The following is a 22,945-nucleotide window of genomic DNA, read 5'->3' as shown; positions in this document are numbered from 1 at the left end:
CCTGTCCCTGGGCCAGGCTGTTCTCCCTAACCTCTTAAGTTTCATCCCAAATCCTGCATCGGGGAGAAAGATCTGAGGGCGCACTCCTGTCTCCCTGCAGACCTCACAGAATAAAGCTGATCTCTTTTCCCAAAGGCTGATGCTGTAATTAACTGGCTGTTTATGTGCATCAGGCAAGTGAATCCAAATTCAGCAGTTTTTCAAGCACAAAATCTTCTCAGATTGTGTATGTGTCTGGTCAATTTCCAGAGTGCCAAAAGTTCTGTCCAGATTTATAGATGCTTTGGGGGACAGCATTTGCCGATCTCCTAATTCATCCATAGCTGGAAATCCTTCCTAGAAAATTACTTTTTATATTAAACTTCAATTTGGAGAAAGGCTGATCCTCATTTTGGGAGGCTGATAATTACTCCATTCCAACTTCAATGATTTATAATAATTATCAACATTGTAATGACAACGTCTAATAATTTCAAAAAGTAGCTTTTTAAAATTTCTTCTCTCTGTAAAGACATAAAGTAGGAACAATATTCTGAAAGCAAATTCGATTCATGCAATTAAATGTATGTTATCATGAGAAATTATTCCTTGGGAATACTAATATTCCTAGTAAAACATTAATTATCTCAGTGGATAAGACTCATATTTTTTGTTTTTTGTGTAACTTTTATTTTGACATCAAAGTTATACAATAGCTATCAGTCAAATAGCATAAAATTGCAATGATAACCTTAGATGAATAAAGAAATGGCAAAGAAGAGAAGAACTTTAAGTTTTACTATGAAATCGTTGGTCCAATGTAAGAAAAAAGGCATTAGTGGCCTGTACTATCATATACTCCAGACAATTAAGCTGCCTTCTATAAATAAAAGCATCTCTGGTGATATACCATTTGGAATAGCTTTTGGTTACTAAAACAGAACTTGGTAGAAGACTGTCTCATGACCTTTAAGAGTTAGTGCAGATGCCCAACATGAAGTAAAGTTTACCTCTATCACCAAAAAAATTATCCCTCAGAAGAGAGTGAGTCACTTTATATTGAGATACTTCTAAAATCTCTCCTATTATAGGATGCTGTCTCAACTACTTTATTTTAAACAACAAAACATATTTGGAGAGAAATACATGAGCCTGAGATTACATTAATCAAAGCTAGTTTTTAAAGGCTAACAGAGGTCACCTGTATGAATAAGAAACAAACAAAAAAAAGAGGCAACTAAATTTAACACACATAGAGTAAGTATTTCTGGACCTATAAGCTCTCAATTGCAAGAGCGGGATGTCATTGAAAACAAATCTTCTAAAGATCACTTTAAAAAGAAATATGGCTATGGTTACAATTATACCTTACGGGACTCAAATATCCAAAAATCCTAACATTATGCCATTGAGTACTTGTAGCCTGGGATAAATATCCAGAGACAGCATCATACAGAGATCCAAAAACTATTATATCTTGAACATCTTAGACTACAGTGAAGATGATTTGTAACATTGTGATTTATATTAAGAAATATATATTTGTCTTCATCTTGTTTCTGGTACAGAGCTCCTAATATCCCTGGAATTTCCTAAGCAATAAGAGTGACGGGAGCATCTTTGTTAGAATATTTGTTCTTTGTCCTCACTTCCTGAAATAGCTCCAGAGCCATAAAGGTGAAAGGAGTGTCTCGTTATTCATAACAAACCCCTTTCAACCACATCTGAGTTTATGTTAATAAAGTGACTTTTGGAAAGCCCCTAACGATGTAGCTGGTTGCCAGGGGAACCCACACTTGATTAGAGGGTTGGAACTTTCAGCACCCCCCTTCCCCACCCTTTGGGGAAGAAAGAGGGATGGAGGTTAAAAATCACCAATGGCCAAAGATTTAATCAGTCATGCCTACATAATGAAGCCTCTATAAAAATCCAAAAAGGGTGGGGTTCAGAGAGCTTCCAGGTTGGTGGACAAGAATGCATCCATATGCTGGGGGGATGGCTCACCCCAAACTCCAAGGGGACAGAAGCTCCTGTGCTCCGAACCCTTCTGGACTCCCCCTGTGTATCTCTTCATCTGGCTGTTCAGTTTTATCCTTTAATATCCTTTGTAATAAAACCAGCAATCTAGTAAGTAAACTGTTTTCCTGGGTTCTGTGAGCTGCTCCAACAATTAATCAAATCCAAAGAGGGCATCCTGGGACCTCCCATTTTTAGCCAGTGGCTCAAAAGCACAGGGGACCACATGGACGTGTGATTGGCATCTGTCCTCAGGGAGAGGGCAGTCTTGTGGGACTGAACCTTCACCTGTGGCATGTGATGCCATCTCCAGGCAGATCATGTTAGAAATGCGTTAAACTGTAGGACACCGGGCTGGTGTTGCCGAATCAATGTGGGAAAAAGTACCACATGCTTGGTGATCTCAAGGGCCTGAAGTGAAGCAGAGGGTTGAGAGTAGAGGAGACACACAGCATTATGTTTTTCCGTAAGAGATGTACTCTGAAAACCATGTTAAGATAACTTAGAAACTGATTCTGATGATGAAAAAAACATGGATGTAGAAGACACATTATTAAATGAAATTGTTTCATGAATGTGAGGGTGCAAGAAAGACAATATTATTACATTATTTCATATAAAATGTGATCTTTAAATATGTGGGTAGATAAACTATTTTAAAAAGGCATTTAATTCTTTCATCCTTTTGGTCTTCTCATTAGAAATTAAGGACTCACCATATACACACATGGCTATACTTTTCGAATCACTTAATTTGTCCCTAGAAAGTAGTTTATTGGACTTCAGTATAAAGTATTTGTTTTAATTCTTTAAAAAAAAGAGCCATTGAGAACCACATTAGGGGGCCGGCCCCATGGCTGAGTGGTTGAGTTCGCGAGCTCCACTTTGGCGGCCCAGGGTTTCACCAGTTCAGATCCTGGGCACGGACATGGCACTGTTCATCAAGCCATGCTGAGGTGGCGTCCCACATGCCACAACTAGAAGGACCCACAACTAAAAATGCACAAGTATGTACTGGGGGGCTTTGGGGAGAAAAAAGGAAAAATAAAATCTTAAAAAAAAAAAAGAACCACATTAATTAAACATTCCCTTTTGATTTCTAAGACAATTTTTCCCTTTGAGTCTTACAGCAACAATAACTGGCTTTGAAAAACATAAACATATAGTCAGTATTGTTGAAACAAACACCATTACCATGAAACATCTCTCTCTCTCTTTTTTTTTTGCTGAGGAAGATTAGCCCTGAGCTGACATCGGTGCCAATCTTCCTCTACTTTTTATTTGTGGGTTGCTGCTACAGTGTGGCTGATGAGTGGTGCAGGTCCAGCCTGGGATCCGAACCTGTGAACCCAGGCCACCAAAGCAGAACATGCCAAACTTAATCACTATGCCACAGGGCTAGCCGCCCATGAAATCTGTTTGTAATAAAATATCACCAAGGCCAAGCTTAGTTTGGATTATAACTAAGACGACAAATGAATTTGGGCAAATGTCTGGAATTTGTTACAACAAGACACTTGTTTCTAATTGACTAATAAGAAAAGACCAACACAATATCAAAGCATGCAAACTAGATGTATCTGTGCTTAAAATACATCACGATCAAGTTAAAGGAAATGAGATTGGGCACTTAAACATAAATATGTCTTCCAAGGTTGAACTTTAATGAGAATTCGGGCCTTTAAAGAATCGTGAAGAACTAGTATTTTCTCTTAGACTATGATAAGAAGTAATGTAGAATGGGTTATAAACTTGAAGTGATAGCAGCCCCAGGGCACAAAGATGTGATGTCCAGGCCTCGGAGCTCCTACACCACCTTCTCTGGAAGCCTGGGACCCAGTGTGCCCCAGGAACAGATGCAGGCTTCCTCTCCAATCTGGCTTGTTACAAGGGAGCTACATGATTTAGTGTCTAACGACCCCTTCCTTCTCCCAGGGAAGAATGGGAGCAGTACAGAAGTAGGAAGTTTTCAAAGATCAAAGAAAATATGATCCATTCTTGTATCTTTTCTTTTGACTTTGGAGTCTGAGGTTCTAGTCACTCCATTTCCTTGTGGATCTGTGAGAAAGATGTTCACTTCCCTTCCAAGAGAAATAAAGTGGCAGCTGCCTCTTGGCCTCTACCCCAGGTCCCCTTATAAGCAGGTTTTATAAGTCTGATGAAAAGTTTCAGCAAACACACATGCACAAGTGCACACATACTCATACACACTCTCACCCAGAAATCATCTATTTCTAGTCCTTTCGTTCACATATAAGAAAACTAAGACATGGATAATCAGGGACCCATCTATGCAGCTTTGGTAGAATCCAGACATGATCTCACATCTTCCAATTCCCATTCCGGTGTTCATTCCATTTCATCACTCTGATAAATCATTCTTTCAAGTCCTCACTATGAGTGACAACAGCTGCCTGCTGCAATAACCTTTTCTATAACAAAGAAACTCAACTTGGAATGGCTTCAAGTCACTCAAGTCTCCCCCCCCCCAAAAACCCCAACATCCGAGAAAGATGACAGGGTGCTAAAGAGGGGGGGCTAGCTAGGCTGGGTGATCAAGGTCAGTGTGCCTGCCTGGCTCTCTTGCTCTGTTAACCTCCCCATACTAAGACTTATTTGTGTTCATTTCAAGAGGCAGGGTGAGTGCTCTCATTCCCCACCCATGTGATCTCCCACACTTGGCTGAGTTGGCATATGTACTGCCACCCCTGCACAGAGCGTGCCTTGATCCCAATGCTGCAGAAGGCTGTCTGAAAAGTTCACATATTTCTTTGGTAGATACCTATAAACACACACTTAATTAAAACTAGTATCTCTAGGAACAAAGAGAATCTTATCAAATTAATACATCTTAAAACACCAAAACTTGGCTAAGAGGTGTTTTTAATAATCAATCTCATAGGTCAATAAAAGAGCTATAAATACACAAGTTACTGCTACCTCACAATTCTGAAACTTGTGAAGTTTTAAAGAAATGTTTAATGTTAACAGTTGCTTACTTAGTAGATATAGATCTAACAAGAACCAATCAATTACAACCAAAGATTTTGGGTAGGTATAGGTATGAGCAGGGAATGCTAGAGGGGTGGCATGACATAAAAAACTGCCTAGCCTATAAAAAAACTAAATAAAATCAAACTTACTCATCCAGCTACTTGGATTCTTTTTCCCTCTTTCGGGTGAGAAGACCGGGTTGAATATGCTGGCTAAGAATGAATGGGTTTCACATCCTCCATGGGACTGAGAGTAAACTCTTGGAAAGAGGGATTCACACCATGACTCAAGTCCCTTTTTCTACTCCTCATCCTCACCTCACCACTGAGTTAGTTAAACCTAAAATCTTCCCTGCAAAAGCATTAAACATCAAGGGTACAAGACAAGAAGCAGAGTTTCCAATCTCTTTGGAGCATCACACTTTCATCTGCTTGATAAAAATAACAAGTCACAAACAAGGATCAGAAAACTGGATTCAGATTTATAAGATAAACATAACTAGTAAAAAGTAAATACAATGGACTAGGAAAGGAGGAGCAATCTAGTAACTGGGTCAGAGGCAGAGTTTAACTTTAACCAGAAATATGATTTAAAACGTTAAGCATGGTTTACACCCTAACAATATAACCCATTCTTGGGTATTTAAGTTAATAGGAAATGTATAAGCTCAAGATAAAAACTGCCACAAACCTTATTTTAAGCATAGATCTAAAGACAGCTAATTGGGAATAAAACTCCCTCCACTTAAGAACTTAGGTAAAAATGCTATCTATCAGAATAAAAGCACTTTAAACTGCCTGCACTGGAAGATATAAATAACAGCAACCATGTCCTTCTGAGCTTAAGAAGCAGTGTGCGCACAGCTTGCAGAACCTGGCTTGCATACCAGAGGAGTTTCTGTATACAATCAATCTGAGGAATTTATACCACTCTTGGCTCTAGCACCAGCTGGGTGACCTTGGGAAAGTTACTTAAGGTAGAGTTTTAGTTTCTTATTTGTAAAATAGAAATTATTTTACCTATCTCACAGGGTTATTGTAAGTATTACATGAGATAATTTATTAGCAAGAATCCAATCCAATCCTTTTTATTGAGGGTGTTTTGTTGTTATTTTCTACAAAGACAATCCAGGTTCTTAGCACTACAGTAGAAGAACACAGGACTAATCTTTTCAGGTTTTCTTGTTTGTCTTGTTTTAATCAAAGAACTACCATGATAAAGAACTGATCAAAGTTATTTATTGTAAAATTGAACATTATACTTATAGACCCAATGCTACTCACTGGATTATAGAAATATGAGTATAAAGTATTAAAAATATGTCTTTCTCTTTTTATATGGCAAAATTTTCTGTGTGCTCCTTTCCAAAAGGGTTATAAACTGCTGCTCCAAATTACGTGATAATTTAGATCAAGGTCATTACCAACCCAGATGACCAACCTGAAAAATACTGTTCTCATGTCAGAGACCTTGAAGAAAGAACGCTCTAATGGGATTAAGATGGCTGGCAAAGAATTACAACACGAATAGCTCAAGAAATCTTAATTTGTGAAAGGTCACAGAGTTACAAAAAACATCGCTCATTTCAACTAATTAAATGAAATTTTAGTTAAATGGCACCTTAAATATTGGTATTGCAGCTGCAAGTGCATTTAAATAGCATTTATGCAGATATAATTAGCACAATTAAACATGGGTAGAAGTAGAAACACTATTCTTAATTATATTGATATAATCAGTTTTATTAATGCTTTATAGCAACAAAAGTGACATCTGACAGTAGCACACAATTCATGACTGAACCTAATATTAAGCATTTTAGCATATTAAGGACTCTAAAGCCAGGTAATTGGGGAAAGAAAGAAGTCAAATAATGAGTTCCTACCTGTGACGATACCATAGTTGGGAGGTTCAAGAATTACTCCATAAAACTGGATGATGTTTCTGTGACTGAGGACACTGAGTATTTCTGCCTGTACAAAAATCAAATACAAAACTGCATAAAAGTTCACATTTATAAAAGTTTTACAAATAGATTTCCATTCAATTTTCTTTTGCATACATTTACAAAGATATATATGTGCTCAACAAGTAGGTGATGCTGAGAAAACTGCCTTTGGCAGCATTCTTGAAAGTTAAAGAATTTCTACTGAAGCTTGCTGAAAATTTAAAAAGGAAATGGGGTTGAAGCGGCCACAAGAGGTGCTTACTGGTGAGCCAGCATGAGACAACGAAGGAAGATGACGCAATAGGGGAGACGACATATTTATTTACTCTCGAAGCCCTCTTCCTAATAGTCACACAGACCTTTTCTGCACAATGTCTCTTCTAGGAGACTGCAGCCAGACTGAACTCCTATCAGTTGGGTGAACAGTCATGACAAAATTAAGCTGGGGTTTCTTAACTAGTACTTGAATAGATTCAGGTGATACCCATTTATATTATCTATCCAATCATTCATTCAAAATATATTACTGCTCTCATATTGTATGCAAGGTACTGGAAAGGATATAAAGGTGGATTCTTGACCTCCAGTGGTGATTTCATAGGGAAACCATACTTTACGCTTTGAAATGTATTAAATACTAGAAAACTGCACTACAGAGTCAAGTGGTAAAAAATAGATTATATTTACTAGACAATTTTTAAAGTGAAAAAACAGAGATACTACAGAGTATCTCTGCTAATGTCTATAGAAGGATGTTCTCTAGATTAACTAAATCACATGTAGTCACTAAAATTTTATTACTTTTGTGGAGATAAAATACAGCTAACCAAGAATTATAAATACAATTAGGTACACAATCGTGTAAGTTAAATACAAAAAATGTTTAATATTTTTAAATGAAAGGCATGTTATTGGCAGTAAGTAAATAAAGATTTATAAGTCCTCATCCTAGAAAGGGGATCATGAAGAAGAATGTCAGCAATTGAGGATAAATGGAGATGCCTTGGTCAGAAAGGGGACTCCCCTTTGGGAATCTGCACACTATGAATGTGTTGTTATAACTTTTTTCACAGAAAGATTTGAGATTTCATTAAAAACACTGTGAAATTTGCTTTGAAGTTCAAATAACTAGCTAGGTAGAAAACAGAATTTTGAGGGTTCGCATTGGGTCAATACGGAACCAAGAGAAAGGAAAATTATCATTGATGGGAGCCAGCCCAGTGGCCAAGTGGTTAAGTTCGTGCTCTCCGCTTTGGCAGCCCAGGGTTTCGCTGGTTTGGATCCTGGGCATGGACATGGCACCACTCATCAGGCCATGCTGAGGTGGCATCCCACATAGCACAACTAGAAAGACCTACAATTAGAATATACAACTATGTGCTGGGGGGCTTTGGGGAGAAGAAGAAGAAAAAAGATTGGCAACAGATGTTACCTAAGGGCCAATCTTAAAAAAAAGAAACAATCTACGGTTTGAAAAATAAAATTATCATTGATGGGATGCGGCATTTATCAAGATTGCTTTGACAATGTTTTTCTTTTGGTAATATAGGTATTGAAGGGGCTATTAGAACAACTCCCTCACATTCACTGAGTGCCTACTGCATGCAGGAGTTCTGTGTTCATCAAGCAACCTTCTTCTAATAGCATAGATTTCCAAGTAGGAAGAAAATGCACTAATTGGGTGATACAATTATTCAACCATATGGCAATTCTACTCATTGAGAAATAAATGAACTTTGTTGTAAAAACAGAATTCATGTGAAGTTTGGAAAGCATACGCCTCCCCTATTTTTAAGTGGCAGATGAACCCTTTGTGAGCAAAGCATGGAGTTCAATGTGATTAGAGCATTAATGTTTGGACCAGTATTTGCAAAAGAAAGGAGTGTTATTTTTTATTCTTTGGTACGTTTTCGTATATTCCTTGGGGTATCTAAATTCTGTGACCATTAAAATGTTTGTACTGGGGGCCAGCCCCGTGGCCTAATGGTTAAGTCCAGTGTGCTCCGCTTTGGCAGTCCAGGTTCGGTTTCTGGGTGCAGACCTACACCACTCATCGGTGGCCAGGCTGTGGTGGCGACCCACATACAAATTAGAGGAAGACTGGCATCAGATGTTAGCACAGAGAGAACCTTCCTCACCAAAAAGAAAGTTTGTATTAATAAAGAAGAAATACAAGAACATTCTGAATCCTGGATGACCATTTTATAATTCAGCATGACATGGATTTTCAGTGTTCCAGCTAATTTTCATATTTACCTTTAAGATACTATCAAGTGGTACCTTGGAGAGACGATTTATCTTTCCAAGCGTTGGTAAGCATGTCTAACAGCTCATGGGTAGGCATATACTAATATCAAAATAACAACCATTATCTTTGTGTCTTATTGTTGTGCTCATTTTTAAAATTTTTTACGGTTACGGAAACTATACTCTTGCAGTATAATTTGCAAGTGAAAGACATTTCTATGGAATTAGACTTTAGGTTCTAATTTAATAAACTAAGAATTTGATTTAACATCATGAAAACAACATACTATTTTAGGGTGCTGTTCTAGTTTTGTGGAAATGGGCTAATAATAAACAGAAACAGACTAAATAAATAAGTGGTATTTGCAATAAATGAAGGCCAAGTGATATCACGATGTTAGCAATTCAAACAAGCTCCAATAGAAATAACTGTGGGATTAGTCACGTTACTAAAACCTGAGCTGAGCAGTCAGCATCTGATGGCAAGCAGATGTATTCTGTAGATTTGCCTTTATCGGCACCTGCTTGCCAACAGTTCATGAATGAAACGGTTGTAATAAACATGCAGTAAATAACTTTTCCTTAAATTGTTGTTGTCCTGATTTAAACTCTGGGATACTCTAGCACATAGACTGCCCATTCAAATAATGGATTAGTGGTTTAAAAAAGTCCTGCCTGTTAAGAAAGGAAACATAATAATGAGGAAGGCTAAAATAATGGTCCACTGCGCAAAAAAAAAAAAAGTAAATATATCTTTTAACACTATTGAAAACAAAAAAAGTCATTTATTTTCAACAAAATTTGATGAAAATTGATCACTTCAGTCATATTGATTTTACGTTTTATTTAACCACAATGAAAAAAATTCTTTAAATGCTCTTCTAGACTTTGGCAGAAATGAATGATGACATATATATATACACACACATACACACATATACAATAATCATCCCCAAGTTACACAACCCAAGGTCTAAATATCCTTGGGATAAATAAGTAGTTTTCCAGATTAGGACTAGAGGATCTAGGGAAAGACTGACAGACTACAGCAGTTTCACCTCAGGCTCGGAGACTCTCCATAAAACAAGGAGTCCCAATGTGAGAAGTGGAGTAAACACAGGTCTGTCCATAAAAACGTCTAACAGTCACGTCCTTATCAGAGTTTGCAGTAAGATACGTGACAGCTCCTACTGCTTCTAGCGGGGACCGGTTCCTTCCTCCCTCCCTCTCTCTTTTCCTCCCTTCCCATTTCTTTTCTTCTTTCTTTATAGGAAAAATGACAGAGGTTTTAGTTTGTTAATAGGGCTGGGGAGGAGGTGGGTATTTTGTTAGTTTTATTTTGTCTGGCATTTCTATGCATTTGTATGAGGAGATGAGCCATTAGCTCAGTTTGCCATGTTTCCAGAAGTCGACCACCACACAGGTTCCAAAGAGCTGATTCAATCAGGGAGAAGAAGTTAAATGTCATAATTTAACTAAATTTAAGTTAAGGGAACTTAAGTTTTAATCTCCTTCTTTTAAAGTACTTTCAACAGCTTTAAAATAACATTTTAAAATAATTTATATCTTCATTTCAGAGCAATCCCTTTCCTGCAATTCAAAACTTTTTTTTCTGTTTTGACAGAAATTGAGATATAACTGACATATTATATTAGTTTCAGGTGTATGACATAATGATTCAATATTTGTATATATTGCAAAATGATCACCACAATAAGCCTAGTTAACATCTGTCACCTACATAGTTACAAACTGTCTTTTCTTGTGATGAGAACTTTTAAGATCTACTCTCTTAGCAACTTTCAACTATACACTACAGTATTATTAACTGTAATCACTATGCTGCACATTATATCCCCATGACTTATTTATTTTATAACTGGCAGTTTTTTCAAGCCAATCCCAAATTTAAATTTGTTTCTTTATTTTTGGAGTGCTGCCATAGAACCCTTAAGGATTCTGTGTTTTTAAAGCTTATTTTACATTCCATTGATGTAGCCTATATGTATTTATGTAATAAATAAATTATAAATAAAAATTAGTTCACTTCCTTTTGTGAAAGTAAAGATACTGACAGCATTCTATTAATCTATTGTCTATGGTCTACAGACAGCATTCTAATGAAAGCAATAGTTATGAAGACCCACATCATTAGGCTGGCAGGCCCTATTTACACTTTACATTAGGAACAGGTCTTCCTCCCTGGTTGTCAACAGCTATTCCCTCCACATAGCAGCAGGATTATGCACAGGGTCCATCCTTCCACCTGTGATGTGGTACTGACAACAAGGACAGTAGGTATTAAAAAATCTATGGTACACTCCTACTGTCCAGAGCGTCAACTGCTCATCCTTTCCCTCTGGTACATGTGGTAAAAGAAAGAAAAACGGCTCATTCAATCATTCAGAGGAAGCAGTCTCCTTACTACACTGAGCATTCAAGGTCAAAGGCTTTATCCAAAGACAGCTCTGTCTCCAGGTTCCAATATGATCCAGGGTTAGGATATTCCCCCGAAGTTCAAGAAGATGTACGATCCCACATTTTAAAAAAATAAAAATTATATATATAGAAGAGAGACTGAGAAGAAATAAACCAAAATATTAATTATGATTATCTCTAGATAGTAGAAAGAATCATAAATAATTTTAAGTTTTTACCTATTTGCCAAATTCCTTACCATCAGCTATATATATATATATATTTTAAAAGCAAATGTCAGTTACTCTGGTGTCTTCTTTTTTTAAAAGATTGGCACCTGAGCCAATCTTCTGTTGCCAATCTTCTTCTTTTTTCTTTTTTTCTTTTTTCTCTTCTTCTTCTTCTCCCCAAAGCCCCCTAATAAACAGTTGTATATCCTACTTGTAGGCCCTTCTGGTTGTGCATGCCTATATATTTTTAATCAGAAAAAGCAATACATGCATGTAATATATAGAACATATAAAATAAAAAATATTTATTTGCAGAGAAATTCTGATTTTCCCTAGGATTGCATCAGGAAGAAGTAAAACTTTCTTCACCTTCCCACGATTACCCTAGGCACATAAAAACTAGTTTAGTTAACCTCTGAGCTGTTTCTCCTGACATGGCTCCGGAACTAACTAGCGTTCACCAGGGTCACTCCTGAAGAAGGTCGTAGGTTCTGAGAGGCCCTGAGACCAAACACGTGGGGACTGGACACTGAGCGCACTCTAGAGCGATCGCAGCCTACCAGGATCTGGCTCAGCATTTTAGGAGACGATCCTCCTCTCCTAGGTGCGCGCCTGTGGCCTGCTGCCCTTCAGGGAAGCCTTCCCGACTGTGCTCATCTTGTAAACCATCCAGTAGAACACCACACGAGGACAGAGGTCAGACACTTTACATACAGGAAACGCTCTATAATACTTGAGGGATGAGCCAACAAACAGTACTTGATGATAGTGATAGCCAGTGTGTTTAACTGCTATACAGAGTCCACATTAGTAAATGTTTACGCTGAATAGCACAGTGAGAAGAGAAAAATGGCCAGAGGGTGTGGACTTGCTTCAGTATTCACTCTGTTCTTTCACAAGCGTAAGGGTTACTAAGGAGATTATTTCCTAAGAATGACAGTCAATCAATTATATAACCACAGTAGAAGCCACATCTGAAATTTATGTTCAGCAGCTCGTTGTTGATTTAAACTGCAGAGTGAAGCCTTGGATGACTACACTTTGCCTCCCACAGGCTCTGCAATCCAAGGCAGTCAAATGAGCAATGTCTTGAGAGCCCTTTCCTGCTTGGCTGTTCTCCAAGCATGCCCTTGCCGTGGCATTGTACTTCTTCAGATTCAGAATGCAGAGGCTTGCTTAGTCTTAAACCTTCCATTTCCAATTTTCTACCCAATACATTTACCATATATTTCCAAAATCACCTCTGCAGGTAAGCCAGCCTTTTGTCAAGGCAGCACCTTCCACACCCACTGTTCTACCGGAATGCTGCGGCAGACGCTTCTCTATTGTGCGGTGACAGATGGGTCCTGATTCTCAGGATGAGGTTTTCCTTTAAGCAGGCTCCCTGCTGTAGACTGAATGTTTGTATTCCCCAAAATCTCCCCAAATCCCCCCAAGTTGAAATCTAATCCCCAGTGTGACAGTATTTGGAGGTGAGGCCTTCGGGAGATGACTAAGTTAAAAGGGTGGAGCCCTCATGAATGGGATTCGTGCCCTTACAGAAGAGACCCCAGAGACCTCTCTTGCCCCTTTCTCTGAGGATACAGCCAGAAGATGGCCATCTATGAACCAGGAAGCAGGTTCTCAGCAGAAACTGAATCTGCTAATGCCCTGACCTCTCAGACTTCCCAGCCTCCAGACCTGTGAGAAACCAATGTTCGTTGTTTATACCCTACCCCATCTTTGGTATCCTGTTTCAGCAGCCTGAAAGGACCACAACACTCCTCTTCTTAGGCTTGGGCCGCGTCATAAAAGTCCACAGCAATTGAACCAGGTCTCTAATGAACAGGATGGGTTAAAAAACACACAGCCACTGGTCTCTCAGTACAGCAGGCCTCTTATCTTTATCACACAGAGCCCAGAACTATTGTACTTAGCAGCAGACAGGTAAGAGACAAGGGGAAATTCTTGATTTAAAGACTCCCAAAACAGTATTTACAAAACTGTAAGGTCAAATCATCTAGCTCTTTCAGGCAAGACACAGGTAGAACTTCCCTTTCCTTCTGTTTCAGGCTCTGATTATAAAGATAACTGAGGCAGAACGCTCAATCTCAGTAATCAAAAGATTTATATGCATCAGATCACAAAAACTGGGGTCAAAACCAAGAAAATCCCGTTTAATTCACTGCATTTTTACCCCAAGAGTATCATGGCTAGGGGCATTTTCCTAAAATAAAGACTCGATTCTTACATGTGTGGCAAGATGGAAAACCAGCCCCATTCCTCCTAAAATTGCAGCACTACAAGAACAACTTAAAAAGTAGGCTTGGATGATTTTCAATCCGGTATTTCATTGCTGGAGTGCTATACACAGGTCACACTCTTTGAGCCACTTTAGGCTTAATGAGGCCCAGTCAATAACAAAGTCACATGGCAAGCAGCAAACCTCACAGTTCTGTAGGTTCTCTTTCAAATGCTGCCCTTTAGGAATTCAGGGAACCAAAGAAAGATAAGTGAACTGAATTCAGCTTCCATAATAGAATATAGCCTATATTCCTAATGATATTTGAAGTCATGAAGAATTTTCTTTGGAAGGAAAAAAGCTAGAAATACTAAGAATGAAAAATAAACCACCATTCTGCTCACTGTTCATGAACAACCAAGATGGAGAGCGGTGGTGTTTATTACAAACATGTGAGTGCCGGGAAATCTCTGTTGCTCAATGGTTTTCCTGGTGGGCTGCAGCAGACTCACCACATGCAGCCACTTGGACAGCAGGCTGAGCTCCCCTCCAAGGATCAGGCTGCTCCCTGTTAAGCACACACCCAAGTGAGGGCAGACTAACCCGGCAGGAGGGCAGGGTGGCTGAAACTGAATGCAGCAAATAGTGAAGCTTTAAGAACAGGGATTTAAGAGATACCTCTTTAAAAACTAAGAGATTTTACATTCTTCGTGCTCACAACAGAATGTCACTGGATGACATGAAAAAGTCAAATCATGTTGTAAACAACCTGTATTCAGTCTGGGTGACAAAAGCAAGCACAAGCACCCAGCTTTCCAGCAAACGATGCATGTAACTTGGTCAAAGAGATCATTTGGTGCTAAAATTATACAGAAACCTCCCCAAAGAAAGCCCTTGAATAGGCCTTGAAATATGAACTAATGAAGGATTAGGCTTCCTAAAAACTGAAAAGCAATATAATTTAATCAAACACTGGACTAGGTGAGTGGGAATTTAAATTCTAGTTCCAAAATGGATGGCCCTAAAGCCACCTGGTCACTCTGGACCTTGTTTTCTTCCTAGAAAATGACATGGCTGGACAAGATTATCTTCCAGATTCCTTCATGCTTTAAACTTCTATCTATTTCTGTATTTGACCTGAGGTAATTAACCAAGGTGTTCTAGGACATCCTCTGGAGTCAAACAGGATTGAGCATGAATCTTGCTCTGTTACTCACAAGCTCGGTGACTTTGAGGAAGTTATTTAACCTCTCTGGGCCACAGTCTCCTCATCTGTAAAACGGGGACAGTGATCCGACCCCAGAGCCCAGCAAAGGCCTGGTGCTCAACCAACGCTAGTTCCTTCCTCTGACAACTTTTCCCTTCCTTTATAATCAATTCATCATCCAGCCAAGTCAAGCTTATGGGCAAATTCAGATCTCTTCCAGCAGTGCATTCTACTTTTATATTTTGCTTGTTTTAATTAGCTTCATACATTTACCATATTCGACTTTCCATATTTATCCACATTTTTACCTAGATATAGCATTTTCACATTTCCAAAGCACTTAGCCTATGTGACCCTCACAAATAAGTTAGCTATTTTCCCGTATTTAAGAGTTAAGAGAACTGGGTCTTGGATACGATTTGTCCACGCTCCCTCTCCAGGAGCCTAGTAAACGTCAGTAATACAATCTGAATCTAGGCCTCCTCCATCTGCCTTTTTTATATATTCCCCCCCTTTAAAAAAAAAAGTCCAATAAAAATATCAGTCCTTTCATCTACACATTTTTTTATTAAAAGCTGCCCTTGCTCAAAGAGATTCCAATTTGCAGACTCCTCTATAATAACAGCTAACTTATTGAGTGCCTGCTGTGAGCTCAGCCAAGCAGTTGCTGCAGACTGAACTTTACAGCCTCACAGCACACAGGAGATGAGGGCCTCCTATTACCGCCCTGTCACAGGGGAAGAAACCTGGGCACCGAGAGATCCGAAAACAGCACAGCCAGGTTGTTAACACAGGTAGTCTGATGTCAAAGCCCTGCTTCTAATCACTGACCATCCCACTTTACTTTACAAACCTAATTTGAATACAGAATAGAACATTAGTTTACAGAACCTCCAAAAATTACAAAGGCCTAGAAAATTCAAAAGCTCTCTGCAGTTGGTTACAAAACAGTGAGAAACAATTCCTCCTCAGTTCCCTCCCTCAGGCAGGGCCTCAGCTGCTGCCCCCACTTTCAGATCTCCAGGCCTTCCCGACACTCCATTGTGCGGGATCACGTCAAGAACCAAGATCTAATTCCCCACAGGCACTAGGCCATCAGGCTAGCTAGCAACAACCAAATTTATGGCTAATAAAACCAGTTAATTGCACAGCATGAAGCACCCTCTCTCTATGCAAAAATTACATGGTTAGGAATTTTGAGCGACTCTCACAATCTGATTAGCTAAGTGCTTTATAATATTACTCTACAGTGCAACAGAGTTTGATTATTTACATCCCATAAGAGAAATGTTTGCCACATTTATTATGGAAATCTGCAAAATCATTTAGAAGAATTCAGGCAAATTTAATTTTAAAATAGTCAGAAAAGTCTGGAGTCCTGTAGACTCCAATTAGACAGTATCTTGAATACCTGGATTCTTCAGCTAAATTAACGATTTTACTATTTCTGGGTTCTGTCAGCATATACAAACAATAACTAACGGCAAAGGCAAGTGTGTGACATCTGCCAGACTACTGATTAGAAAAAGTACCAAACCCTCACAAATATACAGTAAAAATAATCCGGAATGACTGTCGTAAGAATGGAAGGGATCTGAAGTCTTCCAATCTTTTCCTTCCTAGCCCCCATCTACAGCTCCACCTTAAAGCAATTCCACTCTTAAAGACAAAGACAGTTCTTCCCTAAAGTTTTGATGAAAACACAGCCTCCACTTACACGAACCCTCCAATACCTACAACCATCACCACCAACCATGATAATCTTTCTTTTCACTAGCCTTCATGCTGAGATCTAAGTCTTTATTTGTGTTTGGTGGAGATACTGGAAGATAATATCTAAAGGCTAATTTTTACATTACATTATAGTTTTTCCTAAGCCTAAAAATTCTAATTCTTATCAATTTTTTTCACATCTTACTTTTCAGTCTTTTGGTTATTTTACCTACGTCTATGCAAAGACATCAGTCATTCTGAAAACATATTCAAATAACTGGGATTAGGTAGAGCTACCTGACTGACATATCCATCTTTCACCCCGATACTGGGGTAAGATGTAAACTTGGTCATTGTGGTTTTCCTCAGAATTGTCTTTATACTCCTCTCATACGAAAGATTTCGTATGTTCTTTAATTCAGTCATATAAAGTTATAATTTAAGTAAAATAGTCTTAGTAAAAGGACTATTTGTGATTTTCCTGAACAACTGGTTTGTTTTTATCCCGTTGCTCCTGATTATGGTAACAACCTATCATGTCACATTTTTCAAGCTGATTGCTAGCAAGCTTTGACCCAAATTTGTTGCCTATGTCTGGAAAGTATAGAGAATCTCCTGGGTGTGTTTTTATCATACTAACTTCATTCTTGCTTTCATTTTGTTTTTCTACCAAATTTTCCCTTTGCCCTATTTTCCTATTTTTAATTTTTTTAATCTCACAATTTGTTTGTATCTTTATTAGCTGCCTTAAATCATTTTGATAACAAGGCCATACGTTAAAATGTACTAGTGTATCTCAAATTGGAGTCCTTAAGATAGATCCATAGATAGATCCTTGGTGGCCCATGAAGTCAAAACTCAAACAATGGTCTAACTGAAGGGTTACCTCTTGCTCACCTATCTGGGTACACAATTTCCTCAACTTTCTCTCCTCCGGGAGTGTCACCAGCATTCTACTTTAGCAACCTATGACCATCCCTTAGACTCTTTCATTACTCACCCATCTCAAACTTAGGAACCCCTCTCTGACCTCAACCTCTTATCCTTATTCCCAATGAACCTACTCTTCAGTTGACCACATTGAGGTCTCTAGTCTCTTAACTCCTTCCAGCTTTTCCTTTCTAATCAACCGGGTTTTACTGAAAGAAACAGAGACCCCAAATAACAGTAGTTTAAACAAAATAGTTTATATTGTCTCAAAATATGAAGGCTGCAGGAAGCCTAATATGGCAGCTCCACAATTATATTCTGTACCAGCATCCTTAGCACTGGCTTGCATCCTGATGGTTACCTGATGGTCACATATAACCCCTGAGTTTCCAAGCCATTATATTCACATCCCAGGGAGCAGGAAGGAGGAAAATGCATAAGGGTGCCTGTTCTCTTAGGTCAGCCTCCTTTAAAGCTTTCTCAGCAATCTCATCCAATGGGTTCTGGTTATATTTCACTAGTGAGTCCTATTTTCAGGGAGGGCTGGGCAATGTATTTTTAAGCTGGTTACAGTGGCACATCTAACAATACATAAATCCTAAGGAAGACAAGGAGAATATATATAGGGTAGGCAACTAATACTTAATGCCATATCTACCAAGCTATCCGTGATCAAGATTCCATTTAATGAAAGGATCTTTAGGGTACTACATACCACTTTACACTCCTTGGTCAAATATTGCCAAAACTCTAAAGCCCTAGTCCCCATTCTACCAACTGCTAAGTATGGAAAAATCCAATAATTACCGTTCTATGCTTGTCACCACCTCTACACAAGTTTTTATGACACAGCTGTCCTGAGACAATTAACATAGTCTATATACGGTCTGTAAATTTATTAAAAGCTAAAAGACAGTAGCAATTATTTTAAGTATCTGCAATTAGCTCCCCTTTCCACTCTCCATTCACCCAATAAATATTTACTGAGTGTCTAACAATGTGCCAGGCACTATTTTTTGGTGCTGAGGATAGTGATGAACAAGAGAGCAAAATCTTTGCCTTCATGCAGTTTACAATCTGGTGGGGGAGGACAGACAATGATGACATCAAGAAATAAACAATTCTCATGAGTCAGCTGCAATAAACCTCAACTCTTCTCACGCCCTTTAGCTACTGGTGCCTTTTTTGTTCTCAGATGATGAGCCCTCTCATGTTGGAGAAACAGGCATGCCCGCCCTCGGCATTCCTACCTGACACTGACTGCCTTTCTCTCTGTCTCAGAGGAAACGGTACTCTTCCTTCCCCCAGACCTCACCCTGACGCCTGTGCTCTTCTTACTTCCCCTTCTTTCCTCAGGATATTATGCTCCATCAATTATATCCTTTCTGGAATCTTTAATCTCTTTCCAGTTCTATCCTCTAGGCCTGAAAAATGCGTGAGTTTCACCTCTCCAAGAAACAAACAACTTTTCTTGACCCTCATTTCCTTCTCAAACTACTTTCATGAACATCAAAACCTCAAAACATGAAATGCTACTTTACACTGAATTCTATTTCCTTGCTTTCTATTTAGTCCTTAATCCCATCATATTTGGCCGGATTTTTATTCTACTGTTAAAGTTTCCCTAACTCCAAATTCTCATCTTTCCTTTAATATCCTATATAGGTTCTGAGTTTTTACATTAAATATAACCATGCCTCCCCTTAACATTCTGATACTGTCCTTAGCACCTATACTTGTGCTATATCCTGATATGAATGAAAACAAGGATGAGACAGGCATTGTAAGCCATATAAAAATAAATAAACCCTTACCATCAAGGACTTATACAATGTCAGCAGGAAAATAAAAGTGCATAATAACAAGATGCAACACAACGGCCATCAGAAGTGCAAAGTGCTGTGGAGGATCCAAAGTGCTGTGGAGATTAGGTGAAGTTGGAGGATAACGGAAAGCTTCAACTGGCCAATGAAGAATGGATTAGATTTTGATTATTAGCCGGGAGAGCTTTCGTGGAGAGGCAGCATGGGGCGGCATATCTGAGAAACAGTAGCACTTTTGTTTGGTTGGAATGTGGAATATACACAAGGAAACAGAGGTAGGCAATGGAACTGCTAACACACAGCAACTGACAACATATGCCAAGCTGATTTTCATATTGAATTTCAGTAGCAGAGACTCCTAAAAAGTGAGAAAACATTAGGTTTCAAAGAGAACTTCCAGGATCAACAAGGCCTACAGAGGTAGAAGCATTATTATTTTACCACCAGTTGGAACTTTAGGGTCATCTGCTCCAGTTGTCCTCCTAATGCAGTAATCTCATTAGTAATATTCTAAGGAATAGTTATCCCTCTTCTGGTTGAACACTCCCAATGACAGGTTAACACCAGGGAAACAGTGCTGCACTGCTGGGAATTTGGAAATGACTGACCTAAATAGATGAGAGCAGAGATAGGTCAAGTCACCCTAAAGTGAAAGCTCTTTCCAGGCCAGGATGAGGGGAGATAACTTGATTGCAAATATTAACGTATTTAATAAATTTGTGTGTGTGTGCAAGTGCATGCATATGTGTGTATTTAATGGTAGTTAGACATGGTCAGCCATAATGGCCTAGGAAAAAGTTAAAGAGATAATAAGCACTGGCAGGAGGAAGAGATTGGAGGAGGAGGTTGTGGTATAACTTCCCCAGTGAGGTAGGTCCTCCTGTTGAAGGGTGGATAAATTGGATTATCAGCAGAATGTAGGATCAGCATATATTCAGATCTCATTACTAACTCCTTTTATTCTGAATCCACAGTCATATAACTTTGTAAGTTTGTTTCCCATATAACTCACCTGCAAATAGAAAACTTAAAAATTAGCAAGTTGATTTTATTCTTCAGTCTCAGTCAAATATGTTAGCGCGACAGCATCCTGAGTCAACTCAACTCTGCACTCGAGATTAAATTTCTGAACACATAAAGCAGAAGCTACCCCACCAGGGACTGTTGGGTGACTGCCAGCTTTCCCTAGGAGGTGGCTTCACGATATCCTTGGGAGCCTCAGATCTCCCACAGTAGGAAACTACTTTTCAAGACTCAGATGACTAGAGTTGACCTATGTAACCTGCTGTGTTCCTGAATTGATCTTGCTTGCTATGCTATATCCATTTCAGCCCAGATTTTTATCTCATTTCCAAACACCACCTCACCCCAAATTCTGATTTTTGTCTTTGCTTAAAGAGTCAACTGGTATCCTTAATCTGATTGTGACTCTATTTAACACCTTACTATCTCTAAGCAGAAAGAAAGAAAAAGAGCTCCTTTAAAGGCATTTGATAAATGGTAGTTAACTGTAACTGGATCCATTCTTCCATGCCTGTTGATTGAAGTCCTTTTTGTGTAACAGATTCCTTTCATTTCATGCAATAATGCTTAGAACCCTGAAGAGATCAGACACAGGCCTCAGTTTACATTTTGAGTTCTCTAGGTGGAACTCTTCCCATGCAACAGACTATTACCATCGCTAAAAATTCCAGAGAAAATAACTCAAGTTTTTTTGTGTAATACTGCTTATCAACTGCATATGACTCTCAAGAGATAAGAACCATTCTGAACATAAACAAATACAAACCTGACCAACATCATATACCAACCTGCATCACAGCAACACTTCTGGCAGCCCAAGACATTTATTAACAAAACACACAGAAAGTCATTGCTGAATACAGCTGAGATGTAATAGTGAGCCCAGAGATAAAGGGTCTCACTAAACAGTGAGGTCCAAGAGTGAGCCCAGAAATAAAGAACAAAATAAACGAGAACATCAGTATGTTTTCCAAGAGATGGACAGAAGACCGTGTGAGGGCTATGAAGCATGAAAGTATAGACCTTGTCAAGGGCCTACAGAAAGGCGTACAAATTTCTTTAAGTCTGGGAGAAAGGGATTTGATACAGATGAACCAGATCACATAAACAGTATCATTATTATAATTCTTTTGCAATCAATGAATGCAATAACTTGAGTTTCAGAAGTTGTAAGCCAATTACACCTCACTCACACATTCCTACAGCTAATACTTAGGGGGTGCTTCCTATGTATCACCACTGTCTCCTCACTTTACACACATTAGCTCATTTAATCCATGAAGTAAGTATTACTGTTATCCCCGGTTTATCTCTAAGAAACTAAAGAACAGAGAGGTTAAGTAACTTGCCCATGGTTAGCTAGCTAAGCAGCAGTGAAGCCAAGATTCAAACCAGGCAGTGAGGCTGTAAAGCCTATGATTTTGACCTTGACAGAATACTGCCTCTCTCACAAATGAATATCACTTTTCAAAATCACACAGATTTTGACACGCATACACATTTCTATATATGACATATGGATAAACCAACTCACCTGTGACTAGACATATGCTTAGGACTTCGTACATACTCTAACATATTTATTTGATCTCAGTATGGAAAGAACTCTAGAATTAGTATCGAGAGACCTATGTTCTAGTCTTGGTTTTGACACTTCATGGCTGTGTGATTTAGGGCCTCAGCTTACCTACTAATAAAATTAAAATGTGGAGGTAAAAAGGACACAATGAATGATCTAAGTCTCTTCAACTCTAACATTCTGACTTAAATCTGATTTAACTGGTATGGGGTGGAGCCCAGGCATGGGTGTTTCTTCAAAGCTCCCCAAGTGAGTCTAATGTGCAGCCAGGATTTAGACCCACTGGCCTACACTAGTGGTTCTGTCGCAAGCTCAACCACAGCCTAGCTGCTTTAGAGTCAGAAAACCCTGGGGCTGAATTTCAGCTCTAGCATCTATGAGCTGTGTGGCCCTGCAAGTGTCTTAATGTCACTGAGCTGGCTCTTCATTTGTAAAATAAGAAAACCAGTATCTATTTAAAACAGCTGTGAGGACCAAATTCACATGGAAAGTACATGCTAGGCACATGGTTTTCCTCACAAAAGGTTAGCTGCCAGAAATTGTACCTAGAGTGAGCAAAGAAAAATTTTTGAAAAAGATCTACAGAACTGAACTCAGATATACAGAACATCAGCTAG

At 38.8% G+C, this 22,945-nt stretch overlaps 1 protein-coding gene across 2 annotated transcripts in view; it reads right to left on the bottom strand.

Moving 5' to 3' along the window:
• MAP3K20 (mitogen-activated protein kinase kinase kinase 20) overlaps positions 1–22,945 on the bottom strand; it is a 167,095-nt gene that overhangs the window by 86,373 nt on the left and 57,777 nt on the right. For both annotated transcript variants that reach the window (XM_046659428.1, XM_046659429.1), the window contains exon 3: positions 6,875–6,962. In XM_046659428.1, the coding sequence (XP_046515384.1) occupies positions 6,875–6,962 (88 nt within the window). The remainder of the gene's footprint in view (positions 1–6,874; positions 6,963–22,945) is intronic.

This window comes from Equus quagga, chromosome 4, assembly GCF_021613505.1.
Source record: "Equus quagga isolate Etosha38 chromosome 4, UCLA_HA_Equagga_1.0, whole genome shotgun sequence".
Classification (NCBI taxonomy): Eukaryota; Metazoa; Chordata; class Mammalia; order Perissodactyla; family Equidae; genus Equus; species Equus quagga.
Note: the sequence above shows the minus strand (reverse complement) of the source record. Positions and strands in the feature narration are given on the sequence as shown.